General features: G+C 42.0%; 1 protein-coding gene across 1 annotated transcript; it reads right to left on the bottom strand.

Moving 5' to 3' along the window:
* Positions 1-476: 476 nt before the first annotated feature.
* On the bottom strand, positions 477-13,390 carry drgx (dorsal root ganglia homeobox). Its single transcript, XM_070865385.1, has 6 exons — positions 13,335-13,390; positions 11,723-11,810; positions 11,206-11,307; positions 9,049-9,221; positions 8,346-8,458; positions 477-739 (listed from the first exon to the last, which is right to left on the bottom strand). Exons 1-6 carry the CDS (start codon positions 13,388-13,390, stop codon positions 477-479), a joined length of 795 nt encoding a protein of 264 aa, XP_070721486.1.
* Positions 13,391-16,429: the final 3,039 nt, after the last annotated feature.

The raw sequence follows: 16,429 nt of genomic DNA, 5'->3' as shown, positions 1-16,429 counted from the left end.
TGCTAATTTAGCGGGAATTGGCAGCTGTTATTTGTTTTCTTTCACACTTGGTCTTTGCTCACTTACCTGCACGAGATTATAATCTCCCCCTTGCACTATGAACGGGGAATAGTTAGAATTGCATGTGGTCCGAGGAAGTGGTTTCTTGATCTTATGCCTCCACTCCTTAAGTGCCTGCTGCACCAGATCTAGTGCAAGACAATTCTAGCAAGTGACTATCTTCCCAACTAGCCAAGAGTGGAATAAACATGGTTAAAAGAAAAATAGGAAGGCAACTGCTACATTGCAAAAATCCAGAATTCATCTATATACATCTTTTTGGCTTTGACCCAGGTAAGAATATCTTAGTTTTTGTACAGATGGAGTCATGTCTTGGTTGTATCGTAGATCCAACATGTTTAGAGCTGTGAGGACATTCACATTCATAAAGTGATCTTAAGTGTTATCTCTACAGTTACGGCTCCCTGTCCATCTCCTCATACGTTCCTTTTGCTTTCAATCTTTTCTTTGGGATGGCTTGCCTTCTCCTGGTCGCTGTCCAATGAGGGCTTTGGTCCAACAGCGGGGCTGCTGTTGGCTGTGGGAAGCAGATTGGCCGACTGGAGCACTGCCTCCGAGTGTTCACGTGCTTTCATGCGCAGTGCTGCCACACTAGCCGTCCGATTACTCTGGCAACCATACGGTGGCAGAAAGGAGAGGCCCATTGGGTCAGGAACGCAGCAGGAACATAGGGAATTTCCTAAAAACAAACACAGGCATCTTAATAACACTTGTTTACACATGGGAATTTTGCACTCGACAAAGTTTAACACTTACGCAGAAATGTGGCCCGCTTGAACATTTTGGGATTAAGAGACAGTGTGTTTTAGGTAACAAGAATGGGTTCTAGATCTGATTCAATAAATTTGAAAACAGCTGCCATATCAGGCAACAAATAAGGTCATTCCATGACCCACTGTTTCTATATATGTTAGTCAACCCTTGATAAAATTAGACCAGTTGAGTGATTGGGTATTTCAACGGGGCGTCAGTCTCATGAAAAAGTATTTAATAAACATTTCTGTATTTGTTTAGAGTCACAAATTACAAATAATACTGAATTGTATAAGTATCAAGTCATCATGGCGAAAATAGTTTTTCTCCTTCTTGAAATAAGATCATGGCTGATCTTTTACCTCAATTCTACCTCAATTCCACCTTCCCACACTATCCCCAGATCACTTGAGTCCCTTAGTATCCAAAAATCTATCGATCTCTGTCTTGAATATGCTCAACGACTGAATATCCACAGCCCTCTGGGGTAGAGAATTCCAAAGATTCACAACCCTCTGAGTAAAGAAATTTCTCCTCATCTCAGTCCTAAACGGCCGACCCCTTATTCTGAAACTACAGTTCAAGACTCCAAAGCCAGGGGAAACATCCTCCTAGCATCTATCCTTAAGCCCTTTAAGAATGTTATATGTTCAATGAGATCATCTCTCATTATTCTAAACTTTCGGGAATATAGGCCGAATCGATACAATCTCTCTTCAAAGGATAATCCCCTCATCCCAGAAATCAGTCTTATGAACCTTTGTTGCACTCCCTCTAAGGCAGGTATATTCTTCCTCATATAAGGAGAGCAAAGAGTTGCCAATTTTTGCTTCTCTACACGACTACGCCAGTCTGGTGAAAAGCGAACTGTGTAAGGAAATCCATAGAAATTTAGAAAATTGACACTTCTAAATAACAGCAGCTTAGATTAGATCGATATTATTGTAGTTTAAGGAAATATTTGACTGGTGAAGGGTAGGTTTACAATAATAAATATGGGAACAAGACGTATTCTCTGCTGCGTAATATCCTGCATACCTGCACTTAGTTCAAACAAAGTGACATTTTAGCACTGCAACATAGGACATGTCGGGGAGTATTTTTAATTTAATGCCTAAAATGAAAATGTTTTATCCCCCGTGGCAAGTTTCAAATCTACACCGCGGCATTCTCCATTTCTACCCTCCCTGCTTCCCACCGCCCCCCCTCCCCCCCCCCTTTCCCCTTCCCGTTGACACCTGCTGAGGTAGTGGAATAAGCACCTTAAGCCCCCTGGTACATTGCCCTGTGTGAGACAGTGAGTGTTGACAGAGTGTTGCAGTGGAGAGGACATCACAGTTCAGCTAGATCCTGTTCTCACCCAATGTGCACACAGATGCATTTTCCAGTAGGTCAGAAGCAGCTCTGATTTTCCTGCTCCATGTGTGGCTGATGCCAATTGGAAGGCCCAGACTAACATCGTCAGCTATCTCATCTCTGGAATCAAGTACATGATCCGATAATAAACTTTTTTTTTGAGGTAAAGGATGCTTTCCAAATCATAGCCCACTGATCAGAGATATCAGTTACTATGATTCTGTGTTTGAAAATGGGGAAAAATACATACAATGGGACATTAGTGAATTTTCAAGTATTAATGTGCTTTGATGGACTGCAAAGCCATTGTCCTTTTTTCTCATCTTCCATACCACCAGACCTTTCCTTGTAGTATTCACATGGTTCTGGAGCAACCTTTTGAAGGGAATTGTCATCTTTACTGAAAGAAGGACAAAACCCTTTTAAACTTCCTTAGTCAAATAAGTTAAAACAAATAGACTCTAACAATGGCATTGTAAAAGGTAGGGGCTGGTTTCCCAATTCTGAAGTTATGAGTGCCAATCTTGGTCAAGTTCTTATTACATTCTTTTTATAAGCCTAAGATATTAAACCAATATATATTCCTTTGTCTTTCTTTCCTTCAATTCAACTTATTTTGTATTATAAAGAATAGAACCATTCTCTTTAATATAATTAATGAAAATACTATTGAATTACACAACACAGTTAACAAAATTACAGTATTGGTTTTATTAAAAAGTTATTTTCCCATTATTACCTTGTCATCACTTTTCTGTTCATCACCTCCCCATGTTACCTAACAAAGTTAATTCAGGCGCCACTAGTAAGATTATACCAGTGATAATTCTTTCTACATTATGCAGAGTTTTAATTACTGTCTGTATTTTACATGCCATAGTGTCCAAGCTTTTGTCACTGTGGGCCTCTTAGAGATATACCATGGAACTTTGCATGCCACACTTTAAAGTTAGAATCATAGAATGGTTGCAGCATGGAAGAAGCCCATTTGGCCCATCGAGTTCATGCTGGCTCTCTGCAAAAGCATCTCAGCTTGTCCCACTCCCCTGTCCTTTCCCCGTGGCCCTCCATTTTTTTTCCTTTCAGTTACTTATCCAACTCCCTTTTGAAAGACGTGATTGAGTCTGCCTCCACCACCTTTTCAGGCAGTGCATTCCAGATCCTAACCAGTCGCTGTGTAAAATGTTTTTCTTATGTCGCCTTTGGTTCTTTTGCCAATCACCTTAAATTGGTGTCCACTGGTTCTCAACCCTTTCGCCAATGGGAACAGTTTCTCTCTAGCTGCTCTGTCCAGATCCCTCATGATTTTGAACACCTCTATCAAATCTCCTCTCAATCGTCGCTGCTCTAAGGAGAACAACCCCAGCTTCTCCAGTCTATCCACGTAATTGAAGTCCCTTATCCCTGGAATCATTCTCGTAGATCTTTTCTGCACCCTCTCTAAGGCCTTCACATCCTTCTTAAAGTGCGTTGCCCAAAATTGTTCACAATACTCCAGTTGAGGCCGAACCAGTGTTTTTTTTACAGGTTCATCATAATTTGCATGCTTTTTATACTCTACACCTCTATTCATGAAGCCCAACATCCTATAAATATTATAAACTGCTTTCTCAACCTGCCCAATTAAACCAATACCCCCATTCATTTCCATTTACCTCACACTGTGGTTACCAACATATATATGTTGGTGTTCTGATTTATCCACCAGTGAACTTCTGGTGCCAATGTTGGATTCTCTATCCAAATTGGTGCTGAACATTTAATTTACTATAATCCCTGTTCATGGTAGCCCTGTTAACCCCAGATTATATCATTCAACTTTTGCAAGATTTTTTTGCTGGAATTGCCTAAACATTAACATGCTGTCATAACGGATTTTTTTAAATGGAAAATTGGTTATGGTTTTAGATCAAGATTATGGGATTCTTTGAAACCTGACCATTTGTAGTAGTTTAAATGATTCCCACCAAAAGTTTTGAACTTCAGTCTTGAATGGCCAATTATAACAATATTGGTGAGTTGAAGCCTTGTTCTGCTTTGGGGTGTGAGGTGGTTGAAGTTAAATTCTGCAGGTTATAGAGACCCACTATGAGTTTATGTATTTCCCACATGTAATACACATTGCAAAGAAGTCAATGCTTAATCCTTTGTCATTTTCAATAAATATCCTAAACCTGACAACCTAAAAATAGTCCTTTCCAAACCATGAAATGGAAACAGAACTCTCCAAGTATGCAATATAAACACGGTTTGAACACAGTTGCCTGGGCTTCATGGGGGCAATGGTCCATGGGCCACAGTTTGGACACTCCAACCATACCTAGTGTAAGCAACCCATGTATAGTAATTAACAGGAGACTTACTCAAACTCAAACGTACGATTCAGCACTAACCACTGAACTACAAGATCTTTGAATAGAAGTCCATGAGATGCTGAAAAACAACATGGTCACGGAGAAGCTCATAGCGCTGTATTCTTGTGTTCATTGGGTATCTTTTATCGGTGTATTTAGCCAGATCATTATATGATTTATTCCAAAATAAATGTGTCTGTTATCCGATTAATTTATGTCCCTGTGGATCATCAGGTTTCATGTTACACTTAGATAACATTCATTGTTTGCCAAAGATAAAAGGACAGGACGAATAACATGACCAATCAGAATGGGAGTCGAAACCATATGCAAGGTTAAAGCATGGATCCCCAAATATTCTTAGTCAATAGGATATTTATTGAAAATTACAAAGGATTAAGCATTGACTTCTTGGCAATTGAATTCATCCCCACCTGTGGGAAATGCAGAGCTAAACTCAGAGTGAGTCTCTATAACCTGCTAAATTGAACTTCAACCACCTCACACCCAAAGCAGAACAGGGCTTCAACTCACCAATATTGTTATAGTTGGCCATTCAAGAATGAAGTTCAAAACATTTGGTGGAAAGACGCTAAACTGTTACATATGGTCAAGTTTGAAAGAATCCCAGAATCGTTCTAAAACCATATCCAACTTTCCATTCAAAGAAAAAACATTATGACCGAGTGCAAATGTTTAGAAGATTCCAGCAAAAAAATCTTGCAAAAGTTGAATGATATAATCTGGGGTTAACAGGGCTACTATGAACAGGGATTATTTTAAATTCAATGTTCAGCCCCATTTTGGATAGAGAATCCAATGTTGGCACCAGAAGTTTGGTGTCACCTATATCATTACTTTCTTATCTAATCTTCGCTTCTACTTGTATCACTCCTGGTGGTGAGCTTTACCAGGGACTTTGCCCCTTCATTTGGGTTTGCAAAATAAGGCTGCTCCCTCAATGTTCACTCCTCTGTTGCTGCAGATCAAAATGGTCCACCTCCCAAAATCAGCCTTCATTTGTATTACATTGACTCCTGAATTAACCATGTGAATTCTCATGTCTAACTTCTCTTCCCCTGGTATAACAACAACAACAACTTGTATTTATATAGCGCCTTTAAAGTAATGAAACATCCCAAGGCATATTATGAGACAAAAAATTTGATACCGAGCCACATAAGGAGAAATTAGGGCAGGTGAATTAAAGCTTGGTCAAAGAGGTAGGTTTTAAGGAGCGTCTCGAAGGAGAAAGAGAGGTAGAGAGGCGGTGAAGTTTAGGCAGGGAGTTCCAGAGCTTGGGGCCTAGGCAACAGAAGGCACGGACACCAGTGGTTGAGCGATTATAATCAGGGATACTCAAGAGGGCAGAATTAGAGGAGCGCAGACATCTCGGGGAGGGGGCGGGAGAGGTTGTGGGGCTGGAAGAACACCGGCATTCAATAGTATGTGCATTTCACTAGTTATGATTTATTAAACTTTTTGATATTTCACTCATTTTGTTAACCAGGCAATCGTTGTTATTTCTGGACAGCAGAACCTTGCTAGGTTTGGCTCACTTAAAACTTCTGAAAACTCGATCACCCTATTGGGATGATCGGGATAGAAATGGCGAACAAGCGTATTATGCGCACTCCCACTTTTCCTTATTAACTGTCTGTGGTCCAAGGAGAGGGAGGTTGCTTCTTCACACACTTGAAGACTGTGTAACTGCTGCACAGTTGTTCATGAGCTACCATGGGTAACTGGAGAGAACAATGCCATTGTTACGAGAAACACATGTATGTGTGTGTGTCATTTCTCCAGTGGCAGCATCTGTGACTGATTACATATCTGTTAGTAGTTCGGTGTAGTTTGGGGCTTAGAGTCTGCAGTGTATCTCCACACTATAAACATGTCACTTGCGGTTAATGGGAAGCCAACATCAAACTTAACCTAATGGGGGAAAAAATATTGCGGTCTGATTCACTCTGCTAACTCGAGCTGGATGACAAGACACCAAGATTAACACAAACTGTGTCTATTTCTACTTATGCCACCATTTTGCTTAAAAATAATTATGCCAGTTCATTCTGATACAACCACCATTAAATCATTTGCTTTGATGTTTTAAATGGTTCTCCTATTCTAATAGATCTTAATTCCTATATTTCAATGTATAAATGATGAAAGTAAAAATTAAAACTTATTAGAAGTGAATATAAAGTCTGTTCTATTTTATTATCAAAGTCCATGCCCATTCCTATTAGGGTAAAAGCTATAATTTGATACAAACTCAAAGTGTTCACAAATACTTTCTGATAGTTTATTTGTTCTGCCCCACTAGTTATCACTAGCTGTGTATACTTTGTTGATCTGGGAGGGCGCTGAGCACCTCGAGTCTCATTGCCGAGAGCATGCTGAAACCAAGCGCAGGCAGCGGAAGGAGCTTGATGCAAACCTGTCCCACCCACCCCTTCCCTCAACGACTATCTGTCCCACCTGTGACAGAGACTGTAATTCCCGTATTGGACTGTTCGGCCACCTGAGAACTCACTTTTAGAGTGGAAGCAAGTCTTCCTCGATTCAGAAACTGCCTATGATGATGATTATGATGAAACCCGAATACAATCTAAATGCATTTTCCATGTGACAGAGGATCCGGAGCACACTATCTACCACAGCAGCTCCGCCCTCACAGCTCCATGTCCAAACTTCATTTTAGACGCCCGTGATTTTTTATATGTTCTCCCCACCAGCATTGTATTTTTAAAATGACAACAACTGGCTCACAGATAGAGTGAACCTGTAAAATCACACTGGGTCCTGATGGCACGTTGTGTCTTTGTTTTTATGTGAGCAGGTTGTGTTTATCACAACAATAATGATTGGATCGGAGATCAATGCTTTTTTCCACTCCAAATGGATGATGTGATGACATTTCGGGGCCTTGATGGGGAAACAACAGATGTGACAGAGGGGGAGGGAAGACAAGCAATTGCATTATCGTTTTATAAACTCCGAATATTAGGGAACCTGAATCACCATAATCGGAATTATGAGGCGTTTCTATTCCACCTATTTAATAACTCTGCACTCTGCGGGCAGGCGCGCTCCCCGTTTTCTCAACTAATGATATTACTGGATTCTATTTCAGCGCTCGTTCACAAATTTGCCTTAAACAGCGTCGGAAGAGATTCCTTTCCAGCCTTAAGGATGCAATTAATGTTCTGCTGAAGAAGAGGAAAATGCCAACCACATCGCATTATATCACATCACCAGGGCCTGGTGTATAAATACTTAATGTCATAAAGATAATATCGAATAGTCTCCCCTTTATCGCTGACAGATTTAATTGCCAGCAAAACTGGGCATAACTTATTGAAATCGGGTTTATTTCAAACGCTTGGCTTTCAGGCAAGAACATGCTTTGCCGGAGCCGGTCAGTAGATCAAGGACAAAGAGAGACGGAAGGGCCAGGTAAATCGCGTACTCTTAGATGAGCCAAGTATTCGCTTCCTTTCACACTGCAGTATGCTGAATATCAGCACCCTTCACTGGCCCTGCACTGGGTATCCAGGGTATTGCTGTGTCAAATGGGCCTACTCTATCAGAGGAGGTTTCATCACTATGCTTTCCCCCCCCCCCCCGCTGTTTAAACAAGAGTCTGGTTCCGATCTTGGTGTTTCAGTCTGTTCCTAAAGTTAGTTCCAATCGTTCTTCGATTGAAGTTTGATGTCCCCACCCTCTTACTTTTGCAACAGGAGCGGGTCAATTTCTGCCTGGTAATCTACCAACCGGGCTGCAGACACGGTCAAACCACCAAGCGAAAACAAAGCTCACCTTTCAACGATGCGACTTGGGTTAGAGCTTGGGCATAAGTGGCGGTGTTGAGGAGAGTACCGGGCAAGCACGAAGGGAAGAAGGGAGCGGTTGGACCCACCGTCCTGCTGAGACTGAAACACAAACGCAGCGTTAAGGGGACGAATTTTTGAATCATGCACAGGCACAAAAAAGAAAAGAAAGACTTGCATTTATATAGCACCTTTCACGACCACCAGACGTCACAAAGCGCTTTACAGCCAATGACTTACTTTTGGAGTGTAGTCACTGTTGTAATATGGCGAGCGCAGTAGCCAAAATTGCGTACAGCAAGCTCACACAAACAGCAATATGATAATGGCCAGATAATCTGTTTTTGTTTTGTTGATTGAGGAATAAATATTGGCCCAGGACACTGGGGATAACTCCCCTGCTCGTCTTCGGGATAACTCCACTGGTCTTCTTCGAAATAGTGCCATGGGATCTTTTACTTCCACCAAAGAGAGAGCAGAAGTCTCGCAAAGACAGTGCAGCACTCCAGCAGCACTGCACTGGGAGTGTCGGCCTAGATTTTTGTGCTCAAGTCCCAGGAGTGTGACTTGAACCCACAACCTCCTGACTCAGAGTCGGGTGTGCTCTACCCACTGAATCACAGCTGACACACACATAAACATATTTACATCCCTTTTGTGATAAATTAAGACCCCGCCCCCTCCCCTCTTACTTTTGTTGCATTTCCAACGACTCTTTCTTGTTCCTACTCTGCTCCATTTGAGAGGGGGAGCTTAAGTTCCTCAGAGGCGGCGACCCGTCCGCTGCAATGTCTTTCCCTCCTTCTTGGTCTGAATTCCCTCTTTCTGTTTTCCTCCATTTCGCCCTTCTGTTCTGGAACCACACCTGCCAAGCCAATAAGATCAAACTCAGTTCTCCACCACTGATTGCCCCTGCTCTATATTTGTGTTTTTGCTATCATTTTCAATGATAAAACTTAATTGTTCCACGATACGACCTCAATAATCAAAGCTGGATTCTCGTGGCGCCTACATTAGTTAAGGTGCGCCTACCCTAAACTTTGAAATAAATTTTTAAAATTGCACTCCCTCGATGGGTACATCGGCGTTAAGTGCTTTCAGTGGCTGTTTGCGACGCGATTGGTGGGTTCTCAATATTGGGTATGAAATCGGCAACTAATAAAAGTGCAAAATACAGCGGATCCTACTGGCAAGCATCAATGCTTTCTACCTCCCTTCCGAGTGACCTTCATACTCATGTCATCGGATATTTGAACCCAATCCAGTATTGTTCATCCATTGCCAAACACACTCTCTCTCCCGAGTTCACACCGTTAGCAAGTCCCTGATAGCTTCGTTTGTAAAATCGCAAACACAGTGCGTGGGGCGAGGTGTATCGCCCTATAATAGCCACTGGATGCACCTTCTATCAAAAAGCAATAAATACAGATCAGATTTAGAAGCGTTCATTTAATCTCTTTCCCCTAAATTTGCCCAGATCCCACAGGACGAAGGCTAGACCTCCCCTCCCCACTATATGTGTGTGTGCGATTTAAATTGCAGTTAGCTTCTCAAAGATATTAATGACTTTATAATCATGTAAACTTGGGTCAGTTAAGTGCGGGCCAGATGCAGACAACTTCTTGCATCATAATTGAATGAAGGTCGTCGGCTATAACAACATTTAATTGAGCAATTTTTCATTATCATATTTTAATGACTTTCCACTGACAGTTAGCCTGCTACTGAGTAACATGCATGATGAAGTCGTTTATTTCCTATTTAGTGATTGTTTGACAACATCAGCTTCGATTAAGGCAAGGCTTTCTAACGCATTAATCATATTTTAGTGGCCTGCAGATTCCGCGCGGCATTTCTATTTTTGGGGAGGGGGGTGGGAGGGGTAGCCTTTTGTCTTGAACAAAAATAAAATGACGATTCCAAAGATCATGCAGTAGTGTTTGCAGGATAATTGTCTCCGTTTGCTATCTCACCCTTGCACCTTCCAGCACAAAGTCGTGATCTGCCCGTCCTGAATGTTCCCTAATTGCTGCATTTATCTTAATTTGCAGTTTCTTCCAAGGCAATAGGGGAGCAGGCGACGTTGAGTGAGCACTTAAAGCCTATCTAAAACAGGATTGCATTCGAAAATAATAATACGCCTCCGTGTGAACGCCGATTCATGTCTAGATTTAATAAGCAGGATCCCTTAATCCGTTTATGGAAGAATAATATGTTTACAATCCCTAATTTAGAGCAATGAATTCCATTATCTCGCTGCATTCATTGGCATTAACCGATTGCACCATGGCCCAAAGGGACTACAGTCAAACTATTAGGATTCGTACAATTGCATTCGCTCATAGATCTCACCTAGAGCAAATCTGAAATGTGTGTGTGTGTGTGTGTGTGTGTATGTGCAATTTCTTATTAAAAACGGGGTGGTTCTTTTGGGAGGTACAATTCAAAATGCCAGGCCTTTGTGTTAAAATGCATGCAGCCAGAGAGTTGAACTCGATTCACAGTATAGCTTCCTGCTCTTCTTCAGCTAGACATGAAAATCAGTTTGGGTTTAAATTTTAAGAGGTAGTTTGGAGCTTTTTTCAAGGCAAGGAAATGGATGTGCATTGATGTAATTTAGTGCCTTAGAGACACGGACAAATTAGTGTAGAACATTATCACTAGTTAATTATGAATGACCGATTAATCAACCTAATCTAATATTCCACATTATGTTGACGTTATTAAAGTGCATCACATAAATGACAGATAGTCTTTCATTTGTTTTATCTCAAGCCAAATGTGCACTTTGCACTGACAGGATCAGAAAGTTTGAGCGCCCAGCTCTTTTTTAAAAAAAAGATGTTTACCTGAACTCTTGCTTCAGTGAGATTTATCTTCATTGCGAGTTCTTCCCTGGTGAATACGTCTGGGTAGTGGGTCTGTGCAAAAACCGCTTCTAAAGCTTCTAACTAGAGGGAAGAGAGAGAGAGCGAGAATGCATCTTTTGACAAACAAATCTTCACAGACATCGCTGAAATAATCGTGCCTCTAAGTCTGCTGTGTTTAGCAGGCAATCTGCAAAGTATTTGCAAAATGACATCAAATTCGCCCACATACTTTGCAAATTATCAGGTTTTAATGCTCATTATATTTGCTTTTAGGCGGGTTGCTTTTAGTCTACTTAATGAAAACCTGGGTCAAACATGCGTTGGCCAGTTTTCCTACTGCACTAGGAATGGTAATTAACAATTTGCTAAATCCCAAAATAGCTTCGATTTGTCGCAAACTCAGGGCCAGCGCGGGCCCCCTTAATATCATGACCGGAGTTTGAATGTCACTTTGAACCGAGTTCGCCACAAGCTCGATGGATGATGCAGCACAGACCTGCTGCAGGGTGAATGTCGTCCTGTTCCGACGTTGTTTTCTGCGGAGGAAACCATCGTCGAAATCGCTGGTGCTGTGGCCACCAAAACTGCCAGCATTCACTGTGGAGGTGGAAAGAGGTGACTTTTAATGACTTTGAAAACGGAAACACGAAAGTTGTTTGATCAGACTTTTTAAAAGAAAAAAAATGTGGTACTTTCTCCCTAGAGAAAAGCAAGATTCGCTTAAAAATAATAGAACTGCAATGTTTGAACCATTACAATTGCGACTAGCCGTGGTTTTATTTATCCGCAATTACATTAGAAGCAGGGCGAGCAGTCAGCACGGGTCAGCGAGTGGGGTAGTGAGATCAGCTCAACGCCTCCTCAATATTTTGCTTCATGTTAGTTTGAAAGTTCAGATTTCCACCAAAACACAAAGGTTCAAACCATCCCCTAGTGCTGGAGCGTGTTGCTGTTGTTAAATGGGGGTGGCGCGGGGAATCATTGCTTCCCTCCAAACAAATCCAGAAAATCTCTCAATCATTGTTGGCCTATTTTGATTTGACCTCCAACTTGCTCAATCTTGGTAACCTTTAGGAGCTCCGTCTGGCACACGAGAGTCGAGATGCGCTGGGAGGCTGATGATTTCCGATGGATCTATTTTTTTTATCTCCCTCTTTCCCCCCCCCCCCCCCCTTGTTTATAATTTGTTTGCAAAGCAACATAAAAGATTCATGCAGGCCGCTTGGCAAAGTGAGCAGCGTGACCACGTTTTAAAACGTTGATTAGAAGCATGACACCAAACATCTGCGATGGTAAAAGCCTACTTTTACCCTCAGGCAACAAAAAAAAAACCGAAGGGTTTTTTTTGTATCCGCAGAGAGGGGGGAAGCAGGTGGCAGAATGCTGCTGGGACCGACCCTCTCCTATACAGACTTGTGCTGGTCCCCAAAACACATCAGAACACGGGCTGCGGGAAGAGCCAGCACCTTCACTGTATGTCGCTCATCGCATTACAGAGTGCGCCAATAATTCTGTAACAGGCATAAATGATTTCAGACAAACCGTCAGGATTATGAATGGAATACGTAACGGACGCGTTTATACAAGGGCCGGGATCATGGAGCAGCATTTTCCCCAATCTTCTATTTATATTACCATTCAATAAACTGATGTGAGCCGCAACATTCGGTGGCTGTTGCCTAATTTAATATTTGCTCGACGAAAGATGTGTTGCATCTATTGATTACATACCAAGTATACAATGTAGTTTTACACAGTTTCGTCCTATTCTTTGCACAGAAGCAGGCCATTCTGATATGGACAGAATTAAAGAAAAACGCTAGAGACGCGGAACTGTGAAAAGTTCAATTGGCTTAAGACGCCATATAGCTGTGTGTTGTTAATAAATATGTTGTCGGCAAATTATGGTGCCTGGGACATCTAATAGACTTAAACGCTATTTCTCACCTAGATTATCTATTTCTCATCTTCATTCATAAATATAATTATGACTTGTCTGTATGCATAAATGTACATATGTACTTCTGCACGTGTGGTAGGTTATAAATGATATACATATGCAGCACTGCAGATTCAGCTAGTAGATTCATATCTTAATGTACTTACACGAATTTGTTCGACAACACTCCCCGTCTAACTGCGGAGGACAGTGGAAATAAAACATCGTGGAGTCTGCAACGCTAGGAGACTGGGAAAATGTGTGGTGTATCTGAAGGGAGAGAAATAGAGAATATCTTCAGCTGGTTGTCACGCGAAGCGCCGCTAAAGTTTACATCGCTGGGGGTTGGAGAGAGAAGAGATTAAAAAAACAGCGCCACACAGTTCTACATCTGGCACAAGCTGTCCCTGCCACATCCGAGAAGGCGCAAAACAAATTGAAGTGGTCCGTACCTGTGTCTAAACTGGAAGCTAAGCAAAGAAATAAAGGATGAGATGTGTCTTTGGAAGAGGCTTGCAGCCCTCGCTGGCAGAGAAATGCCCAACCCTCAGCCTGTAACTGACCAGATGTCTTTATCTGTCTGCAACATGCTCAGCCTCTCAGCAACTTGCCTTTATAATCTCACGCATAATTGGCCTTAATCTAATTATTTCCAGCATTGTCTTCTGTGAGTAACTTGGATAGGTCCTTTGGGTTTTGCCAAAACACACACGTGGTGCGGAACGTCATTTCTGGGCAAGCATAGCAGACTTTTGTCTTTCATTTGAAACACAAAAAAAATCCTAAAATGTCCTGTGCTAGTTCTGCAATATCCCGAAACGTAAACACACACCCTTTCTCTCTCTCTCTCGTGCGCGCGCGCGGTGCAACACCTTCCCTGCGAGAGAAAAGATGTATTTTTTTGATAGCCCTCCCAGTTTCATATTTTAAATCCAAAGGCACAAATTGCGCCGCGTTATCTGCTTTGGCGACCGGCTACTGGGAGCGCACACGGCGCGCAGTCTTTGCTGTCATCCCACCAAATTTTGATTTTGCTCACAGCGAGGGGTGCATCGATTTATGCCGCTTGCCTTTCCTCAATGATGTGCAAGGGAACGCTAAAAAAAAAATATTATTTCTAAAACGCATTAGAGGCCGCGAGCAGACAGCTCGCGGTTTTCTGCTTTCTGCAAATGATGCTTTAAGTACTCGCTGAAATTTCCAAGTCAGGGCGCGGGATTGGGCTAAATCACATAAACTGCAAAAAAAAAGCCAGTATAATGGTGCATAATTGGTTCTGTAATAGCATTACAAAAGGATAATAGCCTGTTACGGCCCCCTGCACTATTAAGTGTTTCCCTAGCGTAAAGCCTTTATGATATTAGGGGGGAATATAATGATATTTTGGTTATTAAATGCGTGTAATTAATTTATGCACCACTGAAAATAAAGTTCCTTTATGACCTCTGCAAGATGCTCAGATTTAGAGCCTATGAGATGCAAGTCAGACAACTGTTGATGAGTGTTTTTCACTCCCCCTTTGTTTAGCCCATATGTATTGTAAGGCTTATGGTTCACGATGGGAAGAATCAAATGATTTATTTTATAACTCACTCTCGGCACACAAAAAAAAGTACAAACAGGAGAAGGATTCGATACAGCGGTACAATACAGAGCCCAGCCTCCTCGTGGCCCGCAGGCTGTACAGCGACGGGGTTTGGTGTATCTGCCCATGAATCTTTGCCTAATCCACGCTATTATTGACTCACCAATCAGCGCGCTTTAACGAGAAGTACAGCATGATTTACAGCTCAATTTTGCCGGCCTAACGAAGAAAATGATATTTCATCATGGAAGCGATAATTAAATAATAATAATGATCCGAGTGCGCCGGAACACGCAACTCGTCGGCGCAATGAATTGCCTCCTGGCCTGGTCTCTCTCGGTATCCTGCACTCCGGGAGGAGAGGAGCAAGTTCAGCACTATTTGTGCCGTCTGCAGGAAAGGAGGCAAGACTTACTCCGCTGATCGTGGCAAAAAGACAAATGATAAACCATCCCCAGCAAACGCATGGTTTTATTATGTTGAAACGTAGCTGCACGCATTGCAAATAGGCAGTCGCGAAAATATAAAATACGCCTCTTGACATCAGGTGTTATGCAAAAGTTATGCAAGAAGCGCCGCGAATTGTCCCAACATGACATCATTTCGAGGCGAATCACTTTTATTTTGGAAATCCGAGCGTCCCTCGCAAACATAACCCCCCCTTCACGTAAATGCTATATTAATCAAGACGACTGCCTTTAATTACTTCCAACCTCTTTATTGTTTCTGCCCTCTAGACTCGTAATGTTAATTGGCTTGGTGCACACGGATCAGCGGTTAACCTGAGCAAATAAATCCTCTTGTTGCTTTTGTCGCGAGGAAAGTTAGCACAGCGCTGCAATTGGAGTAATTAAACCGGCGCTACGGCAATGAAGTGACACATTCTCGCTAACTTTCCAGTACGGGTGGCCATGAATCGGAGCATCGTCAGATGTCACTATTGGCGATAAATTGTGAAATAGAAGCACAATAGTTTTGAAATGTAGTCGTTTACTACACTAGATTAAAAAGTGCAGCTTTTGGGAACCGTTGTACGTGACATTCAATTATCTGTGGATTTTAATAAGGAAAAATATATCATTTTTACTTCAGACCACAGTCATCAGCAGCAAGGAACTAAGGGCGATAAATTACATCTTCAGGGGAACTAGCAAGGAAAAGGAACTTTTGTAAATTAAAGAGAATATGATTGTAATGGAATATGAGCACGGCACGCTAATTTAAATGTGACTATTAGCCCTTGAAAATGATTGCGCCATCGGCGAATTTTGAATTTTTTTCCACTTTAAAAATATAAACTGGTTTTAGATTTGATTTCTTTTTGGGATTGACAGTGCTCGAGAATGGTAGGTCTCTACCCAGTGCCAATGTACGGTCGAGCTCTACAGAATGGGCATAGTTCACATCAGTGACCCTGCGTTTCCTTTCGATTTGCAATATCACTTGTCCTCGGCCGCACAAATCCGGCATGCCATTGTCAACCTCCACTTGCAGCCAAGAGCCTAAGTCGTGGAATTAATGGATGAACTGTGTGAGGGGGTCAACTTTGCACTGCCGTTTCTGTTGCCACTCAAAACCGGTTGGCACCATCCAGTTCCCTCAGATACTGTGGAGATACTTTTATTCCCATTCAGTGGGCTTTAGTTCAAGGCTTGGCTCTCGAAATAAACAATATCCGC

This window comes from Pristiophorus japonicus, chromosome 22 (genome assembly GCF_044704955.1).
Source record: "Pristiophorus japonicus isolate sPriJap1 chromosome 22, sPriJap1.hap1, whole genome shotgun sequence".
In the NCBI taxonomy this organism is placed as follows: Eukaryota; Metazoa; Chordata; class Chondrichthyes; family Pristiophoridae; genus Pristiophorus; species Pristiophorus japonicus.
Note: the sequence above shows the minus strand (reverse complement) of the source record. Positions and strands in the feature narration are given on the sequence as shown.

Coding starts and splice junctions, on each gene's coding strand:
- drgx (XM_070865385.1), bottom strand. CDS start 13,390: ATGTTTTATTTCCACTGTCCTCCGCAGTTAGACGGGGAGTGTTGTCGA. Junction 11,308..11,722: donor CGACATTCACCCTGCAGCAG/GTCTGTGCTGCA, acceptor TCTTCCCTCTAG/TTAGAAGCTTTAGAAGCGGT. Junction 9,222..11,205: donor TCACTGAAGCAAGAGTTCAG/GTAAACATCTTT, acceptor TTGGCTTGGCAG/GTGTGGTTCCAGAACAGAAG.